At 43.9% G+C, this 26,908-nt stretch overlaps 1 protein-coding gene and 1 non-coding gene across 9 annotated transcripts in view; both read right to left on the bottom strand.

Annotated features, from left to right (window-relative positions):
- Window positions 1-26,908, bottom strand: part of CEP104 (centrosomal protein 104) — a 79,006-nt gene that overhangs the window by 12,771 nt on the left and 39,327 nt on the right. For 7 of the 8 annotated variants that reach the window (XM_033921823.1, XM_033921822.1, XM_033921826.1 and 4 more), the window contains 7 exons: window positions 25,858-26,064; window positions 25,000-25,113; window positions 24,151-24,267; window positions 21,418-21,451; window positions 10,488-10,563; window positions 6,382-6,490; window positions 894-1,032 (listed from right to left, as the gene is read on the bottom strand). In XM_033921823.1, the coding sequence (XP_033777714.1) occupies window positions 894-1,032; window positions 6,382-6,490; window positions 10,488-10,563; window positions 21,418-21,451; window positions 24,151-24,267; window positions 25,000-25,113; window positions 25,858-26,064 (796 nt within the window). Of the gene's footprint in view, window positions 1-893; window positions 1,033-6,381; window positions 6,491-10,487; window positions 10,564-21,417; window positions 21,452-22,806; window positions 23,054-24,150; window positions 24,268-24,999; window positions 25,114-25,857; window positions 26,065-26,908 lie in introns of those variants that run through there. The other variant, XR_004537086.1, reaches the window with a different exon arrangement.
- LOC117349496 lies at window positions 3,065-3,227 on the bottom strand. Its single transcript, XR_004537184.1, has one exon. It is a non-coding gene; the product is annotated as a small nucleolar RNA U109 (small nucleolar RNA).

Below are 26,908 nucleotides of genomic sequence, written 5' to 3'. Positions count from 1 at the left end.
TAAACTCTCAGGTTCCCCAACTACTGTATAGAGTTCTGTTTAAAGGAATGCATATACACCAGAGCTGTGAGTCGGAGACAATTTTGGGAACCTGGAGTTAGAGTCGTGGGTACTAGAAACTGAGGAGTCGGAGTCGACTCCACAGCCCTGATATACACACTGATTAACATCTCTGGCAGGTATATCCCAGATAAACCAACCAAACCCACACTCCTCTCAAAACCCAAACTACAGTGTAATAATTTTTATTTTTTAGTATTTATATACCACTTAGAACCTAAGCGGTGTACAGACAGGTACTCCAGCATTTTCCCTATCTGTCCTGACAGGCTCACACCATATCTAATGTACCTGGGGCAATGGGGGATTAAGTGACTTGCCCAGGGTCACAAGGAACAGTGTGGGATTTGAACCCACAACCTCAGGGTGCTGAGGCTGTGGCTCTAACCACTGCACCACACACTCCCCCCCTTCCCCCCAGATCAACCTGTCTTACTGAGTCCATGTTCTGCTCCACCGTATATATGAGCTTGTAGTATCTGATTTCCCTGTCAAAAGTAGAGACAACATCTCCAGGCATGCAATAGGGCAAAATAATGACCTAGAGCAGGGGTCTCAAAGTCCCTCCTGGAGGGCCGCAATCCAGTCGGGTTTTTAGGATTTCCCCAATGAATATGCATGAGATCTATGTGCATGCACTGCTTTCAATGCATATTCATTGGGGAAATCCTGAAAACCCAACTGGATTGTGGCCCTCAAGGAGGGACTTTGAGATCCCTGACCTAGAGTAATTTCTCCAGGTTGATCAGGGTGAGGTGGAAACTCTACCGGCATATCAAAACTGAATTGTGCCGATCAAAAACAAGATGCCCACTTTATTCTAGTATACTTACGATTGCAAGTTTTGGCCTTAACATGTTCCGTCAGTTCTTCCTTTGGGATAGCCTCACTGCAAAACTGACATTTTCCAAATGTATCTTTTTTGTCACACTCGGTCAACAAGTGCTCGGTCAAGCTGGCTATCTCTACTACCTGCAATTCCAAAATGTAGAATGGAATCAAGGACAAGATGATCATGAAATTATGAATTAAGTAAACCTGAACAAACAGGAGAAGAGATAACCTAACAGACAGAAAGCTGTTTAGATAAAAATTCAGTAATGGCATCAAATGCTAGCATTAAGTAAAGATCTTGTTCCTTTCAGAAACTTATCACAACAGCATGAGAGACATAAGAGTGAGAGCCTGCTTTACCTTAGTCATCTATGATCATCATCTGAATGCCTGGTGAACTCGACAAACACACAAAATCCTCTTACTACAGCAGAGGCATATTCTTACTAAACATTTATTCATTCTTGTTGCACCATAGTGAAGTTTTTGTTTTGACCTCCTGTTAAAAGATCACTCTTTTTCATATAATTCTCTTTCATTAACCAAATAAGGAAAAATTACAAGGTAAATGATGGAGGGAAATTCCAAATTATTTGTAATGGGACAATATTTCATATTTTTTTAACCTGCTGTCTTTGCACTAATTCTCAAAACAACAACATTACATGTGTTACGATAAGGAGATGTTGTGGTTACTTGTTAATTTTCTTTCTTTTAGTCCAGCCAGCAGATGGAGACAGCAACCAAAGGCCCATGAGTTCTGCCCTTATAAGGGCACTATGCAACCCGAGGTCATCAGTATTTCTAAGAGCAAAGCAGTAGTGAAAGGGTACTTCCCCTTTCTTCTGTAGATAAGATGAATAAACACTATTATTTTTATATAGGCAGCCTTTGAAAATAGGAAAAGCTCTCTCTCAGATTTCTTTGCTTTTGTTAATAGAAGAGAAAGAGGGTAGGGTTCTCAAATTCTCAGGAAGGAGTGGTTTCGTGGTTAGAGCAACAGCCTCAGCACCCTGAGGTTGTGGGTTCAAATCCCACGCTGCTCCTTGTGACTCTGGGCAAGTCACTTAATCCACCCCCCTTTGCCCCAAGTACCTTAGATAGATTGTGAGTCCACTGGGACAGACAGGGAAAAATGCTTGAGTACCCGATTGTAAACCGCTTAGATAACTTTGATGTTTATATACTGCCTACCTAAAATAAAACAAATATCCTCTAGCTTCAGACAAAATTCTTTTTAAATTTTCCTAAAAGAGAATGGAACATACCTTTCCTGAAGTGGTTACCAGTTCTTCAACTGAACTAGGAAGTTCCCCTCAAAGAGTAGTCTAGAAGTTGCATGTTTTACCCATTACCATCTGCTGGAGGCAGAGAAATATGCCACAGTGTGCTTTTATAAGGGCAGAGACCTTATAAAGGGCTCCTTGGTCTCTGTCTCTATCTGCTGGCTGATGGACATAGCCCACAAGATCTGAACCAAACTGGTAAGGATGCCAAGGATTTTTTTCTTTGAAAATTGCCATTGATAAAAAATAAGAGAGTCACTTTAAATTTTTTTTCTACAGAGAGAAATTTACTTGACAAAAAGCATTTGCGTAACACCGAAAATGAGATTTACATGCACACTTATCCTCTCTTGAACTAAATATGCCTTCTGGAACACCTCCCCAAAGTGGTGAAAAGTCCATGAACTGTAGAACAAAAGAATTTTAAGGTACAATTTTCAGACAGTCCATCATGTAGGTAAAATGCCTTTTAATAATAAAAATAATAATAATAACTTTATTCTTTTATACCGCCATAGTCGTGAGACTTCTAGGCGGTTTACATTGAAGAGGGCTGGACAGTCAGCGAATTACAATATGCAGAGATAAAAGAAATACAATATGCAGAGATAAAAGAAATACAAAATGCAGAATCTTAAAAATGAGGCAATAAATACAATAGTTTACAATGAAGAGAGCTGGACAGTCAGCGAGTAACAATATGCAAAGATAAGGGAAAGACAGCACGCAGAATAAATTATTGTCTTATACACTGGAGTGGACATGTTTGAAATATTAGGAATTGATTTAAGGATTGTGTAGATACTTTTTAGGTAATATTTACTTACAGTATACTGATTTCAAAGTGACTTCTGTATCTTTTAAGTGTATGACAAGCATTTACATAATGTAGGAGGTATACACTACCACTCAGCCTTCGCTTTCTGACTGGTGGCCCTGATACCTCCATCTTTATTCTAGCACACAACTCAAAAGTCCCACTTTAAGGCAAGTAGACTTAAAAAGAAAAAAAAGAAGAAGAAAAAAAAAAGGTCTACACTCATGCAGACCCATAAACATACTTGTGTGCTTCATTTCCACCAAAAGGAAGTTTGTTTCTGCAGGGGGTAATCCATATTCACTAATGGCAATACTAACAAATACTATTCTACCTCCCATAAAGAATTTCAGAAGCTACCTGGAGGGGCAAATGCCCTTTACTTTGTGTACTCAGTTGATTGCTTTTCACCTTTGCCAACTACCTGTTTTCAGCAGGTTGGACAATGCTAGTTCAAGTCTTTTTTTTTCCCTAACCAAAGAATGAGGTTCAACTTAAATGGACAAAAGGAGTAACAAAAATTAAACAGAAGGTATTAAAAGCAATATTTGGTCTTGTAGGGACTAGGGATCTTTTGATATGTTATTAGCAGCTTTCTTTTTTTTCTAGAGCAGGGTTGTCCAACATCGGTCCTTGAGGACCACAATCCAGTCGGGTTTTCAGGATTTTCCAAGTAGATTTGAATGAGATCTATTTGAATGCACTGCTTCCATTGGATGCAAATAGATCTCGTGCATATTCATTTGGGAAATCCTGACAACCTGACCTGGTGAGGGCTGAGGTTGGACACCTCTGTTCTACAGCCACCAATTCCGGGAGAAAACTATTCTCAACCATTACTAATAACAAAACATTCCTTCTTTAGAGAAGGCAACATATTTTTAGTAACGTATACCCTAGTCCAGGGGTAGGCAATTCCAGTCCTTGAGAGCCGGAGCCAGGTCAGGTTTTCAGGATATCCACAATGAATATGTATGAGATTGATTTGCATTCACTGCCTCCTTGAGATGCAAATCTATCTCATGTATTATTTATTGTGGATATCCTGAAAACCCGACCTGGCTCCGGCTCTCGAGGACTGGAATTGCCTACCCCTGCCCTAGTCCATCAGCTTTCCACATTTGTGGGAAGAACCACAGAATCTTGTTGTTCCCATGGAATTCCCCAATGCCCATGGGAGACTGATGGCCAGTGCCAGCGCCCATGCTGATGCGCAGCACCTCAAGCTGTGTCCTCCCACTCCACTGCTGGTCTGGAGTGTCTCGTTTTTGAACCACTCAGCACAACAGTGTTCTGGGTGGTTCTCAGTGCACAATATGCAAATATTTATTTATTTAGATTTTTATCCTGTCCTCTCAGTAGCTCAGAACGGCCTACAAGCAAACATTCACAGTGGAGTACATTTGGACAATACAAAGACTATACGGTAGTTTAAATACAAGGCCTATAAGGCAATTTAAATACAGGTTAAGAATGGAGAAGAGAGGGTAGAAGGAAGGGGGAGTTTAGGGTGGGTGAGGGGTAGATTGCGGTTGTAATATTAGTTGAAGAGGAGGGTCTTTACTGCTTTCCGGAATACATTTCTGAAACCAAGCCATGTAATTACAGTAGAATTCGCAAATTCTTGCTGCAACATAGGACTGTGCTTATAGCACGCTTGGAAAGGTCGACATGGAAATCCCCAGATTAATTGTGTGCAATATCAGACCGTTTCCACAATACCTCAGTTTACTGCTTAAAATTTATTTTAACACACTTCAGTTAAAAAACACCAGCAATGAATCTTCCAGAGCTATTATGAGAACAAATGTTATTAACTATACATGATACTTCCTGAGACGATCACAAGGAGATTTGCTTTCTAATTTAGGGTCTTGTGTAAATTTAATTGTCTTAACTACCCTTTCAAAATATAGTTTTACTTGATAATTTAACTCCCGCCACCCTCAAAACAAACAAAAAAAATTCCTGTTTTATCTAAAGGTACATGTGGAGTACTGGAATCTCAAAGAAACTCCAAAAATAAGGGGAGCCATGATCCGGACATTTTTCAGTATCTTCAGAAGCAGTATTTTTAGATCTATGGCTGTTCTTCAATGTATACACAGTAGTATTCACTCACAAGAGAACAGTTTTACAAAGCCAACCCTTTTTTCCTTGCATGAAGAGCCTTTGGAAGGCCAATGGAAGGATATGCTTTCCCTTCTAGGAGTGACCACATTGGTAGAGTCTAGGGCAGTGTTTCTCAACTCGGTCCTGGAGTACCCCCCCTTGCCAGTCAGGTTTTCAGGATATCCACAATGAATATGCATGAAAGCAATTTGCATATTCATTGTGGATATCCTGAAAACCTGACTGGCAAGGGGTACACTCCAGGACTGAGTTGAGAAGCACTGGTCTAGGGTACTGTCGCAAACATTTTTCACCACAGCACAGTAAACTCAGGGCTGCGTCTAGAGTGACTCCAAGCATGCGTGGATGTCGACTGATGACATCAACACACATGTATGTGATGTCATCACGTCAACATCCACTCATGCTCAGGGGCCTTCCAAAACCTGGACAAAATGCCTGGTTTTGGAAATCCCTCCACTGCCAGAAGGAGGCGTTAGTGCCTATGCTGCAATATAGTTTGTGATCTAGGGTGTTGGTCAATAAATCCCCAGAGGGGTTAGGAAACAGATACAGCTGGTAGGAGTTATCCTGCTTCCAGGATTAATGGAGGAGGAGTTACCCTATCTCTGGTCCTGAGTTTCTGTTGTGGGAGCAGATAATCAGTGAGGTGGTGCTTCTGGCATTTCACCTTAAATTACTCTACACTCCATAGCTGCATCACTCAGGAAGAGCATCTCTGCTCTATGCCTTTCTCTTATGAGGAGAAAGGACCGTGGCAGTTGCGTTCCCAGAAAAGCACAGCTGTCTGAACAGTGAAAGAAGCAGAGAAATGAGTTTCTAAACTATGATCTATCCAGAAATCCCCAGGAGAGGTGCCACAAAAAAGGCCCCTAGAGAACCTACTAAAAATCCAGATAAATTAAATGAGTGTTCTAGAAGTGTGTGGAAGAAAGGATCAAAAAACTATTTTCTGCCTTTGTATATGTAAAACCGTGAAACTGTTAGTGAAACTTACTATTCAATTATTTTGCTTTGAAGAAACATATTTTAATAGTTATTTTGAAACATCACAAACAACTGTGTCTTATCAATAAGTCTTGAGCTCTGAGTGGCGAGCCCTCTTCCCTTATTTACAGGTTTGTGGGACTTAGTTCTGGAATAAACGGCGTCTTCTGTCGAAGAGGTGGATCCAAGGGCGAAGCTACACTTTTAAAAGTGATCAAATTACTTACATTCCAACCAATTCTAGGTTTTGGTACAATGGCTTACCTGTTTACAGTGTTCACATCTTTTTAACATAGGACAGTGCTTCCAGTAGTGGAGATCCAAACCCTCCTCTGTAAAAGATTCATCTCTTTCTCCACAAAAGATACATAATCTATAGAAAAAAAGAGCATACATGAATAAAATCTGTAACTTTCCACATATATTCTACCCATACTTTTTTTTTTTAAATTGGTTTCTGCATTTTATCATTTTTCTGCTTCACTCAAATGTGAGAAAAAAATTCAGTTTGAGCAATGAAATTCTTTTCCTCCCCCCCCCCAAAAAAAAAAAGAGTATTTTTATTTTTCTCTCTATTGCACCTCACACAAGATTCTAGCACCGGGGAACAGTTACAATCTCTCTTAAGTGTGTGACTCCAGAACAGTCCTGTTGCATTACGTGGAGAGAATTCAGTGAGTTCAGCGAGTGGAAATCGGGGGACTCGCCACACAATGCAAAAGCCACAGCGGATTATAAACAAGTCTATCGCCAGTAACTGGCAACATCCCTGCAACCGCACGGAAAGTAAGCCATACTATTAAAAAAATAAATAAAAATACACACAACTGGTAACATGCTTCCAGGAAACTCTTTCCTCCTCTTGGTGAGAGAATTAAAAGGAAATTTTCTAAATATCTGCAATTTATCATCTCTCTTTTTACTATTCTTTCAAACAGCCAACAACAAACTTCAACTCTACCTAAGGATTCCAACCAGTCAGGAATTATTATGCATTTCTTGTTGGGGGAGGGGGAGGGAGAAGCGTGATATCCAGCTACGTCGGCCTCTCTATATGTGATGTGGAAGAAAACCAGTATGGCATGAATAGATTATGAGCCCCATAGCCTTCTGCATGTAATCCAAAAATATAAAACGTCCAAAAAGCATCCTAAATCAGTACTTGGCCGCCCAATCACCAGGACATCCAAGTGCCGATAATTAAAACCGCCTATCTGGACGTCTAGCGAGGTGTCCCAGCCTCTGTGTGTTCAGAGCTCGAGATGGGCGTGGTGGAGGCGTGAGATGGGCCGGCTTTGGGTGTGCATAAGGCCGGGTTAGACTTAGACGTCTTGCAACGATAAACATTTTGGAAGACATCCTGGACGGAACTTAGATGTTCAGAGCTAGACCTGTTTTAGAAGCATCTAAGTGCTACAACGGTGCTCAAACTGACCAGATGACCACTGCATGCATCAAGCTAAGACACCCCCCACTGCTCACTGACCCCCTTCCACCACACAAAACGAGAACAAAAAAGCACATACCTGGCTCTAGAAAAGCATCTGGAATGAGGAAGCCTAGCAGAGCATCAGGTGTGTAGAGTTACTTGGTGGGTGGGTGAGCCATAGAGAGGAGGACCAAGGCCCATATGGCACTCTAACCACAACATCTATGGTATTAAATATGAGCCCATCAAAACCCACCCATTTAGGTGCCATATAAGGGCTATTGGGGGTGGTAGACAGGTGGGTATAGAAACATGATGGCAGATAAAGGCCATATGGCCCATCTAGTCTGCCCATCTGCAGTAACCATTATCTCTTTCTCTCTCCGAGAGATCCCACGTGCCTATCCCAGGCTCTTTTGAATTCAGACACAGTCTCTGTCTCCACCACCTCTTCTGGGAGACTGTTCCATACATCTACCACCCTTTCTATAAAAAACGTATTTCCTTAGATTATTCCTGAGCCTGTCACCTCTTAACATCATCCTATGCCCTTTCATAGCAGAGTTTCCTTTCAAATGAAAGGCTCAACTCATGCGCATTTTTATTACATAGGTATTTAAAAGTCTCTATCACATCTCCCCTCTCCTGCCTTTCCTCCAAAGTATACAGATTGAGATCTTTAAGTCTGTCCCCATAAGTCTTATGATGAAGACCACATACTATTTTAGTAGCCTAGGGCTCACTATAAATTATAATGGGGTTAATGGTGACACTCTTTATGTAAAGTTCACCACAGTGCCCTCAAAGGTGCCCCACTGCTCTGTTAGGATATCTATGTGGCCATTACTATGCTGGCCCCTCCCATGTCCCAATGGTCTGGATTAGGATGTTTTGAGTTTTCAAATACAAAAAACGTTCAGCTTTTGTATTTGAAAACAGCCAAAAAAGTTGGATGGCCTAAAGACCAAGATGTCCAAATAGGTCATTGAAAAAAAAAAAAAAATTTGGATGTCTAGCTGTTTTGAAAATGGATGTTTCCCTGTCCCGCTATTTGGACATCTTGCGGGATACGTCCAAAGTCGGACTTAGATGCACTATCAAAAATGCTCCTCTATATGTCCATATCATTCTGGCAACATATTGAGTCAAAAAAGAAAAAAAGGATACAGTCGTAAAAATATTAAAAAAAAACAAAACAATCAGGAAAAACATACTGTTGTTAATTTACCAGACAAACCCACTCACACTCAATCAGAAAATCAAAATAATAATAATAAAGGATATAAAAAAATGGAAAAAAACAGGCCTCATCCACGAGTGACTGGAACTCAACAGTACCCTAAGCCACTCGTATCATCACTGGTCCAAAAAAACAACAACCAAAAACCCCAACTCCATACATGTATATTTTAACAATCAATCATTTCATAGCCACTACAACTTGTTTTACACAGAATTAACTATTTATTCACACATATTTGAGAGATTTGACAGAAGAACTTTTGAGAAATAATTTATGAAATGAGAGATTGATTGTTAAAATATACATGTACGGAGTTTTTTTCGGACCGATGCTCTGGACCCAAACACTGTAGGCACCAATTGTGTGGGTCAGTGAGGGAGATCGGGCGTGCACACCGCTGGCACTTCTTAAAGCCCGGTTGCGGGGGCATGAAGGGAAACACGGCCTCCGCAAAATCAAAACCGGAGGCCTGTATGGTGACAACAGGCCCCGCTGGGGCCGGTTTCAAAAATCGAGAAAATCGAGAGATTTTTTTTTTTTTTAATTCGAAGAAAAAGAGAACCCGAAGAGGGAAAAAGAGAAAAAACGAGAAAAAAAACACGAGCGGGAAGGCAAAAGGGATGTTTTCAACGGCCGTTGAAACCACATGCGACTTCTTCGCTCCGCGGAAACGAAGAAACTGGGGACCACGCACTCCTCCGTCGGGCGGGAAGGCACTCGCGCATGCGGCCAACTAGAACTTTCTAGTTAAAAAGGTCCGTACCGGGGCTCCGTCGGTGACATCACCCATGCGTTAAGAATATGCTGCCTGCTTGTCCTGGGATAATTATAATTATACTTTCAGTGTAAAAAGACGGTTTTTTTAACATATTGAGTCATGCAGAAAAACTGACTTACATAGGTATAATAATCATTCTGTGCAAGAAAGTAGGCCTACCATAAAGATCACATTTGAGATTCTACTATATTCCTACGAAGTTCATTATTCTATGCTTGTGCCTTCTTTACTCATTAGTGAATTTATGAAGGCTATTTTCCTCACCAGATGAGAATGATAGAATATCTTTGCTAAATTCCACTGAAAATGTATAATTATATATAAATTTGGAAGGAATATTTTATTGATATGGAAAAGGGTGGGAGGTGTGGGGGGGGAATAAAAACATGTATAATAATATTGTTTAAGAATGCCAAGTGTGTTATGTAAATTAATTGTAATAATACTGTACACTTGTTGAAATAAATAAAAAGGAATAAAGATTAAAAAAAAAAAAATAAAAGTTTTCCATTAACATTTCAATTTCTTACTATCTATTGTGAAAGCTCTAGTTTCTTTCCCATTTACAGGACAGATTACATATATATGTCGCATGCATTCCTGGATCACCATTAGCTCTTTCCACGAAGCACTCCATGATCCAAAACAGAACCTATAATCTTGTCATCATTTTAAACATTGTGCGTTCTGTAAAACCGTTGTGTTGTCTCTGTAAAGAGTATTACTATATGTATATTGATGGTGTGTTAAATGCAAGAGGACATCTATTATCATAAGAAACAGCACTCATGGTACTGGTTGGTTCATATAACAAACTTAACAGCAGACCGTGAGTGATTTAAGCTGAATGGGTACATGTGTGAATTGTTCTACATTTGACAGCCAACAGATAGGGGGAAAAAAAAGTGAAATATGCTTACTTATCTAAATAATTTGTAACCAAAGACGGATCATCTGCATTTTCTATGGGTGATGCAATGGTTGCCGTCTTCCCACCTAAACAAAAACAGGAACACACTTAATATTTTTGTACTTAAAATGTTATTAACTATGCAAAACCTAAAGTCTAATTATGAGTTGTGCTGCTGTATTATAGTTAGAGCTCCTCTTTTTAGGCATTTATTAATACATACGTTTAAAATTAACCAGCTAACTAGGCATTCTTTGAGGGGGAAAAATATCGCTGCTTCTTTGGCAGACTGTCCCCTAGCTGTGCATTTTGATGCAATACTAGAGGGTCAGGAGCTGCCATTTTGTAAGATGGCAACCCATGAGGCAGGAGTGAATGAGCATTGCTCCTACCTTCAACATTTGGAGGTGGGTAGATAGGACTAGGGAGGGATGAACCACTAGGGACACATCTGTGGAGTCAGCGCATAGGGACCATTTTCTTGTGGGCTCAAGAGTTGGGAGAGGGGTCCACACTTCACCTCAGATCATCCTTCTGCTTCAAAGCACTACACGGACTTGCCCCTAAATATATAACTGACCTTTTCGTCTTCTCAGCCAACAGACACAAGAGAAGCTCACATTCCAACTTCGTTTCCCCCCCAGTGAGAGGTTGTAAACTGAAAAAACACCATGAACATCTTCTCTCGCACCAAGCAGCATCATGGGGTAATGACCTAGAACAATTGCTTTCGCCCACTACTTATGAGGAATTTAGGAAACGTCTGAAAACACACCTGTTCCTAAAGTATCTAGACAACTGATCCTCTCTTCTCTCTCCCCTCTATAGCGATTAACTTGTTCTATTGATCATTCTCTCCTCAAAAATGGATTTCCTGTCCTATTAACCCTCTTTCTTCTTCCCCTCTTAAAGTCAATCAATTTGTACCTTTGCTTAATCTTTGTATACTGCATAGAACTTCACGGTATTGCGGTATATAAGCTGTTATTATTATCTGCACAAGCCTCAAACCTTTAAAATCATAAGTAGCAACATTCTAGAGCTGAGATTGTGATGTCATAAAGCACAGTTACTTACCGTAACAGGTGTTATCCAGGGACAGCAGGCAGATATTCTTAACACATGGGTGACGTCACCGACGGAGCCCTCGGTACGGACCTTTTTAACTAGAAGTTTCTAGTTGGCCGCACCGCGCGTGCGCGAGTGCCTTCCCGCCCGACGGAGGAGTGCGTGGTCCCCAGTTAGTATAAGCCAGCTAAGAAGCCAACCCGGGGAGGTGGGTGGGACGTAAGAATATCTGCCTGCTGTCCCTGGATAACACCTGTTACGGTAAGTAACTGTGCTTTATCCCAGGACAAGCAGGCAGCATATTCTTAACACATGGGTGACCTCCAAGCTAACAAAGAGGGAGGTGGGATGGTTGGCCATTAGGAAAATAAATTTTGTAACACAGATTGGCCGAAGTGTCCATCCCGTCTGGAGAACGCATCCAGACAGTAGTGAGTAGTGAACGTGTGAACTGAGGACCAAGTGGCCGCCTTGCAGATTTCCTCGATGGGCGTGGAACGGAGGAAAGCTACAGAAGCAGCCATAGCTCGGACTCTGTGGGCCGTGACAGTTCCTTCCAGTGAGAGACCGGCCCGAGCATAGCAGAATGCAATACAGGCAGCAAGCCAATTTGAAAGTGTCCGTTTGGAGACAGGACGACCCAAACGGTTGGGATCGAAAGATAAAAATAGCTGAGGTGATGTTCGGTGAGCTCTGGTACGATCAAGGTAGTAAGCAAGGGCACGCTTACAATCCAGCGTGTGCAACGCCTGTTCCCCAGGATGCGAGTGAGGCTTAGGGAAGAAGACGGGCAACACAATGGACTGGTTGAGGTGAAAAGCCGAGACCACCTTGGGGAGGAATTTAGGGTGGGTACGCAGAACAACCTTGTCATGGTGAAAAACAGTGAACGGTGGGTCGGCAACCAGTGCATGCAGTTCGCTAACCCTCCTGGCAGAGGTGATGGCAATCAGGAAAAGCACCTTCCAGGTAAGGAGTCTAAGTGAAGTTGTGGCAAGAGGCTCGAATGGAGGTTTCATGAGAGCTGAGAGTACCACATTCAGGTCCCAGACGACAGGAGGAGGCTTGAGAGGTGGTTTGATATTGAAGAGGCCTCTCATAAATCTGGAAACCAGAGGATGAGCCGTGAGGGGTTTTCCGAGAATAGGCTCATGAAACGCAGTGATGGCACTGAGGTGGACTCTGATGGAGGTAGTTTTGAGGCCAGCATTGGACAGCGAGAGCAAATATTCCAATACAGTTTCCACCGCTAAGGAGGTGGGTTCCTGATGATGCCGGAGACACCACGAGGAGAATCTGGTCCATTTCTGATGGTAACATTGAAGGGTGGCCGGCTTCCTGGAGGCATCCAAGATGAGGCGGACCGGCTGAGATAGGTTCTCTGGAGAGGTCAGCCCGAGAGAAACCAAGCTGTCAGGTGGAGCGAAGACAGATTGGGATGCAGTAGAGACTGATGTTGCTGCGTAAGTAGAGTAGGAAACACAGGAAGGAGAATGGGTTCCCTGGAGCTGAGTTGGAGCAGGAGTGAGAACCAGTGTTGGCGAGGCCACCGAGGTGCGATAAGAATCATGGTGGCGTTGTCCTTGCGGAGTTTGGACAAGGTCCGCAACATCAGAGGAAGTGGAGGGAAGGCATACAGGAACCGATCCCTCCAGTCGAGCAGGAATGCATCCGGAGCCAGACGGTGAGGAGAGAAGAGTCTGGAACAGAATTGGGGCAGCTGATGGTTGTGAGGTGCTGCAAAGAGGTCCACCTGCGGAGTGCCCCATCGAGCAAAGATGGAGAGCAGAGTCGGAGGGTCCAACGTCCACTCGTGAGGTTGAAGGATGCGGCTGAGATTGTCGGCCAGAGAGTTCTGTTCGCCCTGGATATAGACCGCCCTGAGAAAGAGATTGCGGTCCGTGGCCCAGGTCCAGATGCGCAGAGCCTCCAAACAAAGGGGGCGAGATCCGGTGCCGCCTTGCTTGTTTATGTAGTACATGGCGACTTGATTGTCTGTGCACAGGAGGAGGACTTGAGGGCAGAGAAGATGTTGGAAAGCCTTGAGGGCGTAGAACATGGCTCTGAGTTCCAGGAAATTTATGTGATGACGACGCTCCTGTGGGGTCCAAAGTCCCTGGGTGCGGAGATCTCCTAGGTGAGCTCCCCACGCATAGGGGGACGCATCCGTGGTGATGATCATAGAGTGAGGGGGTAGATGAAAAAGTAGACCCCTGGAAAGATTTGAGGAGTTCAACCACCATTGAAGAGATTGCTGAAGAGATGATGTCACAGAGATGGGATGAGAAAGAAGATCTGTCGTCTGTGACCATTGGTTGGCGAGAGTCCACTGAGGTGTACGAAGGTGGAGACGTGCCAGAGGAAGGACGTGCACCGTCGAGGCCATGTGACCCAGGAGGACCATCATCTGTCGGGCAGGAATGGAGGGATGCATGAGTACCTGACGGCAGAGATGGAGCAGGGTCCGGTGGCGATCGGAGGGAAGAAAGGCCCTCATCAGCGTGGTGTCCAGAACTGCTCCAATGAATTGAAGTCGCTGGGTGGGAAGCAGATGCGACTTGGGGTAGTTGATCTCGAACCCCAGGAGGTGGAGAGAGATGGTGTGATGAGTAGCCTGTAGCACAAGTTGAGACGTAGGTGCTTTCACCAACCAATCGTCCAAGTAGGGGAACACCTGGAGGTTGTGAGACCTGAGGAAGGCCGCCACCACTATAAGGCACTTGGTGAAGACTCTGGGGGAGGAAGCGAGGCCAAACGGTAGCACTTTGTACTGATAGTGGTGGTGTAGCACCTGGAACCGCAGGTAGCGGCGAGAATTCTGATTGATGGAGATGTGAGTGTAGGCCTCTTTGAGGTCCAGGGAACATAGCCAGTCGTGTTGAGAAAGAAGAGGGTAAAGCGTGGCAAGGGAGAGCATTCTGAACTTTTCCTTGACCAGACACTTGTTGAGGTCCCTGAGATCGAGAATGGGACGGAGGTCTCCCGTCTTTTTGGGAACCAGGAAGTAGCGGGAGTAGAATCCCTGACCCCTTTGATCTGGAGGTACTTCTTCGATGGCATTGAGAAGGAGGAGGGATTGAACCTCCCTCAGTAGGAGGGGGGTTTGAGATGAGTGTGAAGCAGACTCTACGGGAAGGTTGTCCGGTGGACGAGTCTGGAAGTTGAGAGAGTAGCCGTGGCGGATGATGTTGAGGACCCACTGGTCCGACGTGATGAGTTCCCAACGGCTGGAGAAAATGGTGAGACGACCCCCGATAGGCTGTGGAAGAGGCAGCGATGGTGGATGACTGGCTATGCCCTGGAGAGAAGAGTCAAAAGGGCTGAGACTGCTTAGCAGGCTGAGGTGGCTTAGAGGATTGAGTGGCCTGAGATCGAGCCTGGGCGTGGTGCTGCTGTTGGCGAGGTCGCCGAGATTGTTGGGGAGGCGGATTGAGTGGCCTGGCTGAGAACCTCCGCTGGTAAGATGATTGAGGCCGATAGGGTCGGGCAGGCGGAGCCTTCTTCTTCGGCTTGATCAGGGTGTCCCACCTGGTTTCATGGGCCGAGAGTTTCTGGGTGGTGGAATCCAGTGACTCTCCAAAGAGTTCATCCCCGAGACAGGGGGCGTTGGCCAAACGATCCTGGTGGTTGATGTCCAGGTCGGAAACTCTGAGCCAGGCTAGGCGACGCATGGCTACGGCCATGGCAGAGGCCCGAGAGGTGAGCTCGAAGGAGTCGTAAATAGAGCGGACCATATATTTGCGCATTTGGAGAAGGCCAGAGATGTGTTGTTGGAACAGCGGGACCTTGCGCTCAGGAAGATACTTCTGGAGGGCAGACAGTTGTTGGACCAAGTGTTTTAGGTAGAAAGAAAAATGGAAGGAATAGTTGTTTGCCCTGTTGGCAAGCATGGCATTCTGGTAAAGCCTCTTGCCAAACTTGTCCATGGTCTTACCTTCTCTGCCAGGAGGGGTAGAGGCATAGACACTGGAGCCCTGAGTCTTCTTTAAAGTGGATTCCACCAGAAGGGACTCATGGGGCAATTGAGATTTGTCGAACCCCGGAATAGGGATGACTCGATAAAGGTTGTCCAGCTTACGTGGAGCCCCCGGTACCGTAAGGGGGTTCTCTAAGTTTTTGTAAAAGGTCTCCCGTAGGATGTCATGAACGGGGAGCTTGAGAAACTCTTTAGGAGGCTGTTCGAAATCTAAAGCCTCCAGGAAGGCTTGAGACTTCTTTGAGTCAGATTCTAAGGGAAGGGACAGGGCTGCAGACATTTCCCTCAGAAACTTAGAAAATGAGGACTGTTCTGGTTTAGATGTGGCATCGGGTGCCGATGGTTCCTCATCAGATGAGGAGGGATCCTCCTCGGTACCGAGAGGAGTCTCCTCCCATAAATCAGGGTCCCTGATCTCTGGTGCATGTCGAGACACCGGGGTGGAGGGCGCGGTGTGGCGAGTCTTGGACAAAGATTTACCAGAGCGGACGGAAACGGCACCAGGGGAGGACGATCGGCGTCGATCTCGGTCCCGAGAAGCATGCCGTGCCGCCTGGTGCCGAGAAGGATCCAATGTGGCCTGGGAATGAACCACCGGATCGCCATGAAGTTGCTGGGCCGAAAGGATCGGCATAGAGGTGTCCACCGGTACCGTAGGAGTGGACACCGGGGGCTCGGTGCGGGGCTCAGGCCGGTCTGGTACCGGAAGGAGCGGTGCCAAGATAGAGGGTAACAGTTGTTCAAGTTGTTTCTTCAACTGCTCCTTGAGCTGAGCTTGTAGGATGGCCGAGATACGGTCATCCAGGGGTGGCATCGGAACCGCTTTCTTTTTCTTCGGTTCCTTTGATGCCGCTCCACGCCCCGGCGATGAGGAGGCCGATGACGAGGCACTCACCGAGATCGGGGCGGAGCGTTTGCGGGACCGGTGCGATGCCGGTAGGGACGGTGTCGCCACCGTAGCTGGAGGGCGCTCGAGGGAAGAGGAAGGCTTCTTAGCCGGCTTACCTGGCGCCTGCGACGCCGATGCGGGGTCGGTCGGCGTCGAGGATGACGGTGCCGATTTTGGAGGTACCGCCGTTGAAGAAGAGGAGTCCATCGCCGACTCGGTGCCGAAGAGAAGGGTTTGTTGGATTCTTCGGTTTTTAAGAGTTCGTTTTTGCAGAGTGGCACAGCGGGTGCAGGAGTCCGCCCGATGCTCCGGACCCAGACACTGCAAACACCAATTGTGTGGGTCAGTTATGGAGATCGGGCGTGCACACCGCTGGCACTTCTTAAAACCGACCTGCGGGGGCATGAAGGGGAAGATAGCCTCCGCAAAATCGAAGTCCGAGGCCTGTATAATGGCAACAGGCCCCGCCGGGGCAAAAACGAAAGAAAGGGAAAAATCAAAGTATTTTTTTTTTTTTTTTTTTTGCAAATTAAAGAAAATTAAACCCGAAGGTAAGGAAAGAAAAATTCAGGAAAAAAGCGCGAGCGGGAAGGCAGAAAAGTGATTCAACGGTCGTTGAAAAAATACACGCGTCTTCTTCGCTCCGCGGAAACGAAGAAACTGGGGACCACGCACTCCTCCGTCGGGCGGGAAGGCACTCGCGCACGCGCGGTGCGGCCAACTAGAAACTTCTAGTTAAAAAGGTCCGTACCGAGGGCTCCGTCGGTGACGTCACCCATGTGTTAAGAATATGCTGCCTGCTTGTCCTGGGATAATACCTCATTCCACCAATGCCTAAGCTCCGTCCTCATCTGCACAAGCCTCAAACACTTTAAAATCATAAGTAGCAACATTCTAGAGCTCAGATTGTGATGTCATAATGCCTCATTCCACCAATGCCTAAGCTCCGTCCTCATCTGCACAAGCCTCAAACACTTTAAAATCATAAGTAGCAACATTCTAGAGCTCAGATTGTGATGTCATAATGCCTCATTCCACCAATGCCTAAAGTATCTAGACAACTGATCCTCTCTTCTCTCTCCCCTCTATAGCGATTAACTTGTTCTATTGGTCACTCTCTCCTCAAAAATAGATTTCCTGTCCTATTAACCCTCTTTAAGTCAATCAGTTTGTACCTTTGCTTAATCTTTGTACACCGCATAGAACTTCACGGTATTGCGGTATAAAAGCTGTTATTATTATTATTATTATTATGTTGGATCTTTACTTCAGCCCTGAATTGGTGTAAAGATTCAGCGCTTGCAGAACAGTAAAAAACTGAAGTAGATTTTAGCATCATGGAGCTATTTGTAACTCACAGCCTCTTTTACAAAGCCATGCTAGCGGCTGCGCTGCGCTAACGGCCCCGAAGCCGTTTAAATCTCTATAGGCTTCGGGGCCGTTAGCGCAGCACAGCCGCTAGCGTGGCTTTGTAAAAGAGGTCGTCAGTGTTTTGCATACCCATTGCATTACTCTTTAGCACAGTGATTTTACCACTGATTTTCCAGTACTAAAATTTCTTACCAAAACCAAGAACCCAACAAAGAAAGTCTGAAACAATATACAAAAATTATTCTTTCTAATAGAGCTCACTGAGAGATATTGTTCATTGACAACCACACTATTAAATTATTTTCTGTGACAGAAATAAAAACCAGAACATGCATACATGTTTTGGTTTTTATTTTTCACCACTATTACCGGATTTTTACTCATATACCGCGCACCCGTGTAAAACGCGCACACGGGTATAGCGCGCGGGAAACTGTAATTTATGTAAATAAATTTTTATATACCGCGCACACCCGTATACCGCGCATGCCGCCCCGACTCTCCTGTCGCCACCCGACTCTCCTTTCGCCCGCCCCGACTCTTCTCTCCCCCTTGAAGTCCTGTCCCCACCCTGAAAGCCTGATGCCCTCCCCGACGTCCGATTCACCCCCCCCCCCCGCAGGACCGCTCGCATGCACTCGCACCCCCACCCCGAAGGACCGCTCGCACCCCCACAGCCTCCCGACCCCCCCCCCCATCATGTAGAAGCTCCTACCGTTGTCCTGCTGCTTCCTCTTGGCGGTCCCGGCCCTTCTGTGAGCCCTGCATCTGCGCTGCTTCCTCTGACGTCAGAGAAAGGGCGGGACCGCCGGAAGCGGAAGCAGCGCAGACGCAGGGCTCACAGAAGGGCCGGGACCGCCAAGAGGAAGCAGCAGGACAACGGTAGGAGCTTCTACATGATGGGGGGGGGGGTTGGGAGGCTGTGGGGGTGCGAGCGGTCCTTCGGGGTGGGGGTGCGGGTGGGAGTGCGTGCGAGCGGTCTTTCGGGGTAGGGGTGCGGGTGCGTGTGAGCGGTCCTTCGGGGTGGGGGTGCAAGCGGTCCTGCGGGGGGGGGGGGTTGAATCGGACATCGGGGGGGGAACTATGTAAAAAAAAAGTTGTAAAACGCGCTCACGCGTATAACGCACAAGGTTATGCACAGTTTGTAAAAATCGTGTATAACGCGCGCGTTATATGCATGAAAATACGGTATATATATATATATATTCAACATCTAAAGCATAGAGAATATTTTGTTTGAACCTCAGAACACCACTCCAGGCTCACTATATTCATAGCCTTAAGTTTGACGTATACGTTCCTCACTGGCTCATTTTTTAAAGTGCAAATGTCTTAGGGCTCCTTTTACGAAGGTGCGCTAATGTTTTTAGTGCACGCACCAGATTAGTGCGCGCTAGCCGAAAAACTACTGCCTGTTCAAGAGGAGGCGTTAGCGGCTTGCGCGCACGGCATTTTAGCGCTCGTTAAGGCCCTAACACGCCTTCGTAAAAGGAGCCCTTAGTTTTGAAATCTTTTAAATTAGCTTTAGCTTAAATATCAATTTTAACTTTTACGTCATAGTATTTTAGCTTGTAAAGTACACTTAGCTTTAAAGTTGTGGTTCAGAGAATTGGGAATAGTGTGCCACTGAAAAGCTGCATCAAATTTTCCATTCACATTTCTTTTTTTTATTTAACCATGGGCGGCAGCAGACGCTGTTCACTCGAGCTGCAGTTTTCTATAGAACGTGTTGAAAATTTTGTACGATTTGATTACCACAAGACTTGAGGCAGGCTCTTGCGAGCCGAAACACGATCGTGTCGAGTCCATCATTATCACAAAAGAGACTGAACACCAATTGGTCACCTTTGTTGTTTTGTTTGCTGTTCACTGGTGTGAAGGCAGTTTCTTTTCAACATGTTCATCAACCACTAGGTAGTGGTAGCCACACGACCTGTTTAGTAACAAATCCTAGAGCATCATGGGAACAAGCACGATGGATGTCATATGACTTGTTACTAAGGAGCAAACACAGCAGAGTTGGTAGAAACAAGGACCAAACCAGCTGCGTTCCTTCAGAAGACTTTTACTAAATCAATAAGGGCTTGACAAGTCCTTGTTTGGTCTTTGTTTCTGCCAACCCCACTGTGTTTGTTCCGATGACTTTCTTGAGGTGGTTTGTTTCTTCTATTTGTTTTTGTTACTAAGAAGCACCATGAAAGCAGACAAGGAATAGTTAGGTAAGATGGATGCCAGGAAATGCCTCTTGTTACCAAAGAATAACATTCTGCTATCAAAGTCATTCAGTTGATTCTCCCACTTGTTGCTCTGTGACTATTGCTGCTGTATTACCCGACTCATAGTTGGTTAATCACGTCCAGCAAATCTTGCGGGAATTCTCAACTCTGCCAATCTGGCACCATACATTGAGACCTATGCCTATATGTGCCAGTTTGGAGAGTTCATCTTCACATTTCATCAGATCTAAGTGGTTTACAATACACGACCGTCTCTGGGAAAAGACGACTAATGCAGTGGATCCAAAAAGCTGAGCTTGGCCAATTTTTCATGTCATGGTTACATGTTTGAACTTCTGTAACTTAATTTTTTTTTCACATAAAAGGATGGCGTTTATGATTGTTGCATAACAAATTGCTTACTCTAACAGAATTCATTAAAATGTCATTTGTTTCTAGTGACTTTAGTCACCTTTTCACCAGAAATGGTCACATATTAGGGCAGTGGGGGATATAATGAGAAGATGGGAGTACACAGGAGGCAACTTAGGTTACAAAGTAAATAGTTAATAAGAGAAAGAATAAATAAAAGCTGAAGCAAGGCACAACTATATTAATTTATTTAAAAAGTTATAAAACATAAGTCTTTATTTATATACCGCAAAATGCCTTTTGGTTCAATGCAGTTATAGAAAAGTAGATACAAGAAAGAAAAGAAAATTTTAACATTAATAATTAGTAAAACCAATTGTGTGATGTGTTAAGGCACATAAAATTTCCCTATCTGTTCCAAACTGGGATCTCAATATAAGCTAAGTGCCTAAGAAGTAAATGATATGAAGTATATATGTATAATAGGAAAGAAGATAAATAAAATGGGGAAGAAAACATCTCGGATCACAATCTGCGCCAAAAGGTAGAAATAATGGCCTATGGACTTCTCTTTTAGGAAATTATCCAAACCTTTTATAAACCCTGCTAAGCTAAATGATTTCATCACATTCTCTGGCAACAAATTCCAGAGTTTAATTACACGTTGTGTGAAGAAATATTTTCTCCGGTTTTTAAAAAATCTACTTAGTAGTTTCATTGCATGTCCCCTAGTCTTAGTATTTTTGGAAAGAGTGAATAAGCGATTCACATCTACCCTTTCCACTCCACTCATTATTCTATAGACTTTTCTCATATCACCCCTGAGTCATCTTTTATACAGCGTGGAAGGGGTATGTGCAGGGAGGGAGTGTAATGTAGGCAAGGCTGTGGTGGGTGAGTGGGCATAGCAGGCTGCTGGCAAAGTCCCATTGGAATGAAAGCTGGAGAGTGATTGAGAAAGGGAATGAAGAAGAGACTTCTACCGCTTAAATGCCATTAATATAAGAAAAGTTACAGTATAAATGGGATTTGCAGCTGGTTTGCTTACCAGATTTTGATTTCTGTCCATCTGCTTCTTTCTCCTTTGTTAATAAAAAAAAAAAAAAAAAAAAAAAAAAAAAAAGAGAGAAGAGAAGAGAAAATCAGTGTTGTAAATTCCACTCAGTGTGTGTTCTGTGATGTTAGCTTAAACATTTGTACACTTGTCATAGTTATAAGCCACTGTGCTATTCGATCCCCGCTGAACACAGGTGGCTTGTGTAAAACGAGAAAGGGGGAGAGGATTCTGAATAAGGGATATGTTGACTGTGCCAAGAATTAACAGATGATGGCTTTTAGCAGCAACAGCTGGTCAGGTGAGTGTTCTTGCCCATAAACAAAGCTTAAGAAAAAAAAAGCAACAAGTATTGTTAGCAGCTCCAAGTTACTGCATAACAGTGTTACCTAGAGTCCAGGCTCAGGGTACTGGTCAACCACTCTTGTCATGGTGGCTGGATGAAGCCTGAAGAAAGCGTAAAAAAAAGGTATCTAGTGCCTACTTTTTCTGCAAGCAGAAATTTTCTGGGAGATGTGTGAAGATTTTTTTAAAAAAAGTAGGACTGCAGGAAGATTAAAAATTTTTATTAATTGCATGATTAAAATTTTTAATCACGATTAAAAGATGTCTGCTAGCATCTTATTTCTGCCTCTTCCCCTCATGGTCCAACATATCTCCCTCTCTCCTCCCCCTCCTTTCTATGGGCACCATTTTCTTTCTTTGTTCTATCCTCTATAAAAAGTATGTCACCTATGAAGGGACATGTATCATGTACCTTGGTAGTTTTCCTTAGGTTATGTTTTGAAGCTGTAAGAAAACCAGACCCTGTTTGTTTTTCCTTCTCTGAAATAGTACAAGGACATTTATGTTTGAAAAGATATGTTTTTATCTTGTTGTGAAGTGAATTCAATTGTTTTTATAAGCCGTATTTGCAAACAGCTTTAGATAAGAGGCTCTGCTGGCCAAGGCTCTTCTGACCCTTTGGACTCCAGTCTTGAGATAGAAAAATGCTGATTTCTTTAAAGTTTCATGTGACCTGTGTCCATATATGGTTTGTGTTTACATCACATGCTGACACATGTTGACAACACTGATTCATGTAGAATGATATAAAAGAGATGTAAAGCTGACAATAAAATTGGACATGTTTTGGAAGATGATTTCTTGCCTCTAAGATATGTCCCCAGGTGCACCTGACTTCCAAATAACAGAGACAGAGAAAGTATGGGGCAGGAATTGGGACCTAATCCTTTTCAACCTATACATGCAATATGTAACAGCACCTGCACTCTCTTTCTCTGCCCTCTCTCCACCCTCCCACTCAGCGTCTGCCCTCTCCTTTTCTGCACTCTCTCCCCTCTTCACCTATACCTAAAAACAAACAAACAAAGGAGGGCTCACCTGTTGGCAGAAATGAAGCAGGAAGACAGCTTTAGCGGTCTGGGGCTCCCTGGGGCGAGTCCTCCAATGCTGGGTGGCCTGAGAGTGGAGAAAGGCTGCAGGAACTGGCTTCAAGGCAGCCATAGTGCAGTGACCTGCTTGTTTTGGAGAGGACAGAGCCGGCTGGCCTTGAGCATGCGCAGATGCTCAGTGCCCCATACCAGGCCAGCTGTGTGATGTCAGTGATGCAGCTCCTAAAATCATCACCCTGTGGGAGTGAGGCGAGAACAAAAGCTTCACAGGAAGGGAGGAAGGGTAGCTTGTGGCTGGATCTGCTGGATCCAGAAAAAGGCTGTTACATCAGAGCTTGATGTAATTTCCTGTTTCAGGGTTCAGAAGAGCCAGCCTTCTGCCTGCCGCTGATGCCCAACATTAATCGTGATTAAATATTTTAGTGGTAATTAAAAATGGACCACGTTAATTGCGTTATTAATGCGTTAAATATGCAGCCTTTAAAAAAAAAAAAAAAAAAAAAAAAAAGGCAAGCTACACATGTTATTTTTTCCCCCTAACCTATACATACCCTTGGAAGTGTCCCTTAATGGAAATTAAAAGTATGCACAAACTTTTAGCCAGCCAATTAACACAGATAAACAACTTTTTAACTAGAGTATAATCTTGTTATAATGGACTTGCTTATAATGGAACCTTGTCTATAGCGGACGATGTCCGCTGGCCCCAGCTGTGCGCCTTTATAAACATGCAGAAAATCATTGCATATAGCGGACTCGCATACAACAGACTTTTGGATATAATGGACAAATAATTTGGTTCCCAGAGCCGCTTTTAGTTTTGTTTGGCTATAACGGACATGCAGGCTCCGCCTACAAGGCACGTGGCGTTCTGGTGATACAGTATCAAAATGCAGCCCAGAAGAAAATGAGAGATTATTATTCTTTCCAGTACAGTGCGACATAATGCTTTAGAGCATCTTTTAGTGTTCTGGTTTTGCAATCATTTCGTGCCACACCCATGTTTTGCTGACTTTTGTTATTGATGTTGTTGATATGCTTGTGCAGTGACTGTTGTTCATTGATTGTACATTGTTTCAGTTGACCTAAATAAAGTTAAATAAAAAAAATGGAACTCTGGTCCCTTGAAGTCCGTTATAACGAGATTATACTGTATGTGTTGAATTGAAAATCGTTTTCTATATTTAAATAATTAATATGTGCCAGAAATCAACATGACACTCCAAAAAGCGTAGAGAATAAAGAAAGAGGCAGAAGAGAAGGGTTGGAGTGAAGTGCTTGGTGCAAAGTTGCTGTGTGTTAGGATAGGGTGCAATTAAAAACTAATCGAAACCTTTCCAACAGGACCCTCTGCCTGGTTTTCCTTTAATGTGGCCAGCTGTTCATGAAGAGCTCTGGTCTCCTCTTTCTTCTGCTTTTCAGATTCTTCCACTGCCGGCTTTTTCTGGATCTGTAATGGGAGAAAACCCCAAACCAGAATTTAAAAACAACTACTGATAGGCATTTTCCAAACTTTTGAGGAAAGTAGTTAAAAAACAAACAAATGGAAGGGGAAGTGTATAGTTTCTTTTTTTTTTTTTTTCCAATTCTTTATTCATTTTTCATCTTCCATCAAGTACACAATATTACATCAATTGAATCATACACATCACTTGAAATTCTTTCTATTGTCATCTTAAATAACCAGAAGTTGCGTCAGAGAAGAAGCTTCCGCCCACACACACGCGACTGCAGGCAGGCAGGCTTCGCCGGCTTCAGTAAGTTTTTTATGAAAGCGCCGTGAAGAGGGGGGGAGGGAGATAGATTTGTCTGTAGGGAGGGAGGGGGCCCGCGTGCGATCGGTGACCGCGCGCCTTCCCTCCCTTAAGTTTCAATTCTTTATTAAAGCGCCACAAAGGTAAAGGGGAGGGAGAGAGATTCTCGGGCCGCTGAAGGGTGGTGAGAGGGAAGGGTGGATGCTGCGGGGACAGGGTGGTGAAGGGGATGGTGGTCCAGTGACTGGGCCAGATTTTTTTCCACGTGTCATTCTCTAGTGGCTACCATAAGCTTTTAACCTCTGCTGTCCCATAAGTATACTGGGGTTATAACGGGAAGCCATAGTTGGAGGTGTAGGCGAGCGTACATGTTGTATATATAGTTTTCAGAGTTGCATATGTAAGTGCAGTTATACTTAGTCTCACACCTTCCCAGTCTGAACTTCTGTTTGAACCTTTAATACAGCCAGCTGTTCTTGAAGTGCTCTGATTTCCTCCTTCTTCTGTCTCTCAGCTTCGTCTACAGCTGCTTTCCTCTGTGCCTGTTTTTAAAAATAAAATTAGGCACTTCAAAAATAGTTTATCGTAAACATTTTCTACCATTCTTTTTTTTCCTGGAAAGCCTGTTAAGTCTGTTTTTTTCCCCAAAAATGAATTTATAGATTCTGCAAATGTTTTCATCAGTTCTGCTCGTTATTGGTCGCCCTGACCTCTCTTCATCAGTGACGCTTTCTCTCCCCTCAGAAAAAAGATTTAACCCATTTGTACACTGCCATTTTCTTCATGGAATTATCCCCATAAGCTTGGACTAAAATGTCCTCGATTTCACTTGCACTCTCATCAAATTTAACAAGAAATTTAATGTTTGTTCGTTGCTCTAATTCAAGCTCCGAAATTCTCGCCATGGCACACAATAACATGTAACAATAATGATGAACACTACTCAGCAAGACACCTCCTCATGTCGACACGAACATGAGACACCAATATACCGAGGTTATAAAACTTTACCAAGCTGTTTGTACAGTGATGTAACTCTTTCAACTGCTGAAAATAAAAGGATCTTAAGATTATTGATTAATTAGTCTTAGGACAAAATATTGATTTTCTAGATGAAATCAAAAGCCTAAACCAGTATTCCAATTATCATGAAGTCTGGTGGAATGACAAATAAAACTTCTTGCTGTGATCAGCCTCAATGTTTTTACTATGCAGTGTCTGGATTAAATAAGTTCCACGTCATCTCTTTTTCTTCCATTTCACACAAAGTTACTCCTGCCATTTACCTTTATTTCGGAGTTGGTAGGTCTGCCATCTATTTTGGCAAACCCATCAAAGAGGCTTTTGTACAGCACATTCTTGCGTGTGGTGACATCATCCGGAGGGAGGTATTCCAATATGCTGTGCTGATTCTGCTTGTACATATCGAGAATGATCCGGACAGCCGCTTCACGCACTTCAAACGCTGAGTGCTCCAAAGCCCGGGTGGCAAACTGAAACCAAAGCACATTTCAATGGAAACTTAGCAAACCAAGAAAACTAATGAAGGCTATCCTGGCAATTCTATAAACAGCTGTGTGCCGTTATACATGCCTCGTGTACGTAATACCTTAATTGGTACATATGCATTCAATCGTTATTATTTTTACATGTAGACAACTGTAATATGGTTTGCTTGTTTTAAGTCTATTTTCAAAAAATTGCAGAATGTAGCAGCTAAACTGACTGTTCTCAGCACATAAACATGAAAGAATTACACTTCTTTTTATTAAATTGCATTGGTTGCCAATTGAGGTGAGGGTAGAATTTAAAATTTGCATAACATTCAAAATCCTATGTGGTCATTCTCCAGCCCATATGATATCCTTTATACAATTATCATCTGGGGGCGAGACTCATTATCTTAGAAAAGTAATGTTGTATTTTCTGATGGTCTAAAATTAAATCAAATAAATTTTTGACATCTACTATTTTGTATCAAGGGGGTCCGGGAAGGGGGGCTTGTTGGGGGGGTCCGGCAGGAGGGAATGGGCATCCTCCTGCTGGCGATCATCAGGGAGGGGTGGGGAGTTTGTTGGGGAGGGGGGGGGTCCGGTAGGAGGGGCTGGGCTCCCTCGTGCCGTGATCGTTTGGAGGGGGAAGATTGGCAGCCGCTATACTTATCGCGGCAGCGTAGCGGCCGCATCTACTTACAACGTAGGCCAGCAAAACATTGTAGGTGTCTCCAGCTGGCCTAGGGAGACATGTACAGCTGCCTAGATTTGCCTAAGGCTACAACTAGTCTTAGGCGATCATGCATCTGGTCTGCTGAGCGATCCAGATGCATGCGCAGACCAT

The sequence above is a fragment of the Geotrypetes seraphini genome, chromosome 15, assembly GCF_902459505.1.
Source record: "Geotrypetes seraphini chromosome 15, aGeoSer1.1, whole genome shotgun sequence".
Lineage (NCBI taxonomy): Eukaryota > Metazoa > Chordata > Amphibia > Gymnophiona > Dermophiidae > Geotrypetes > Geotrypetes seraphini.
The sequence above is the reverse complement of the archived record's forward strand: the minus strand, read 5'-3'. Positions and strand labels throughout refer to the sequence as shown.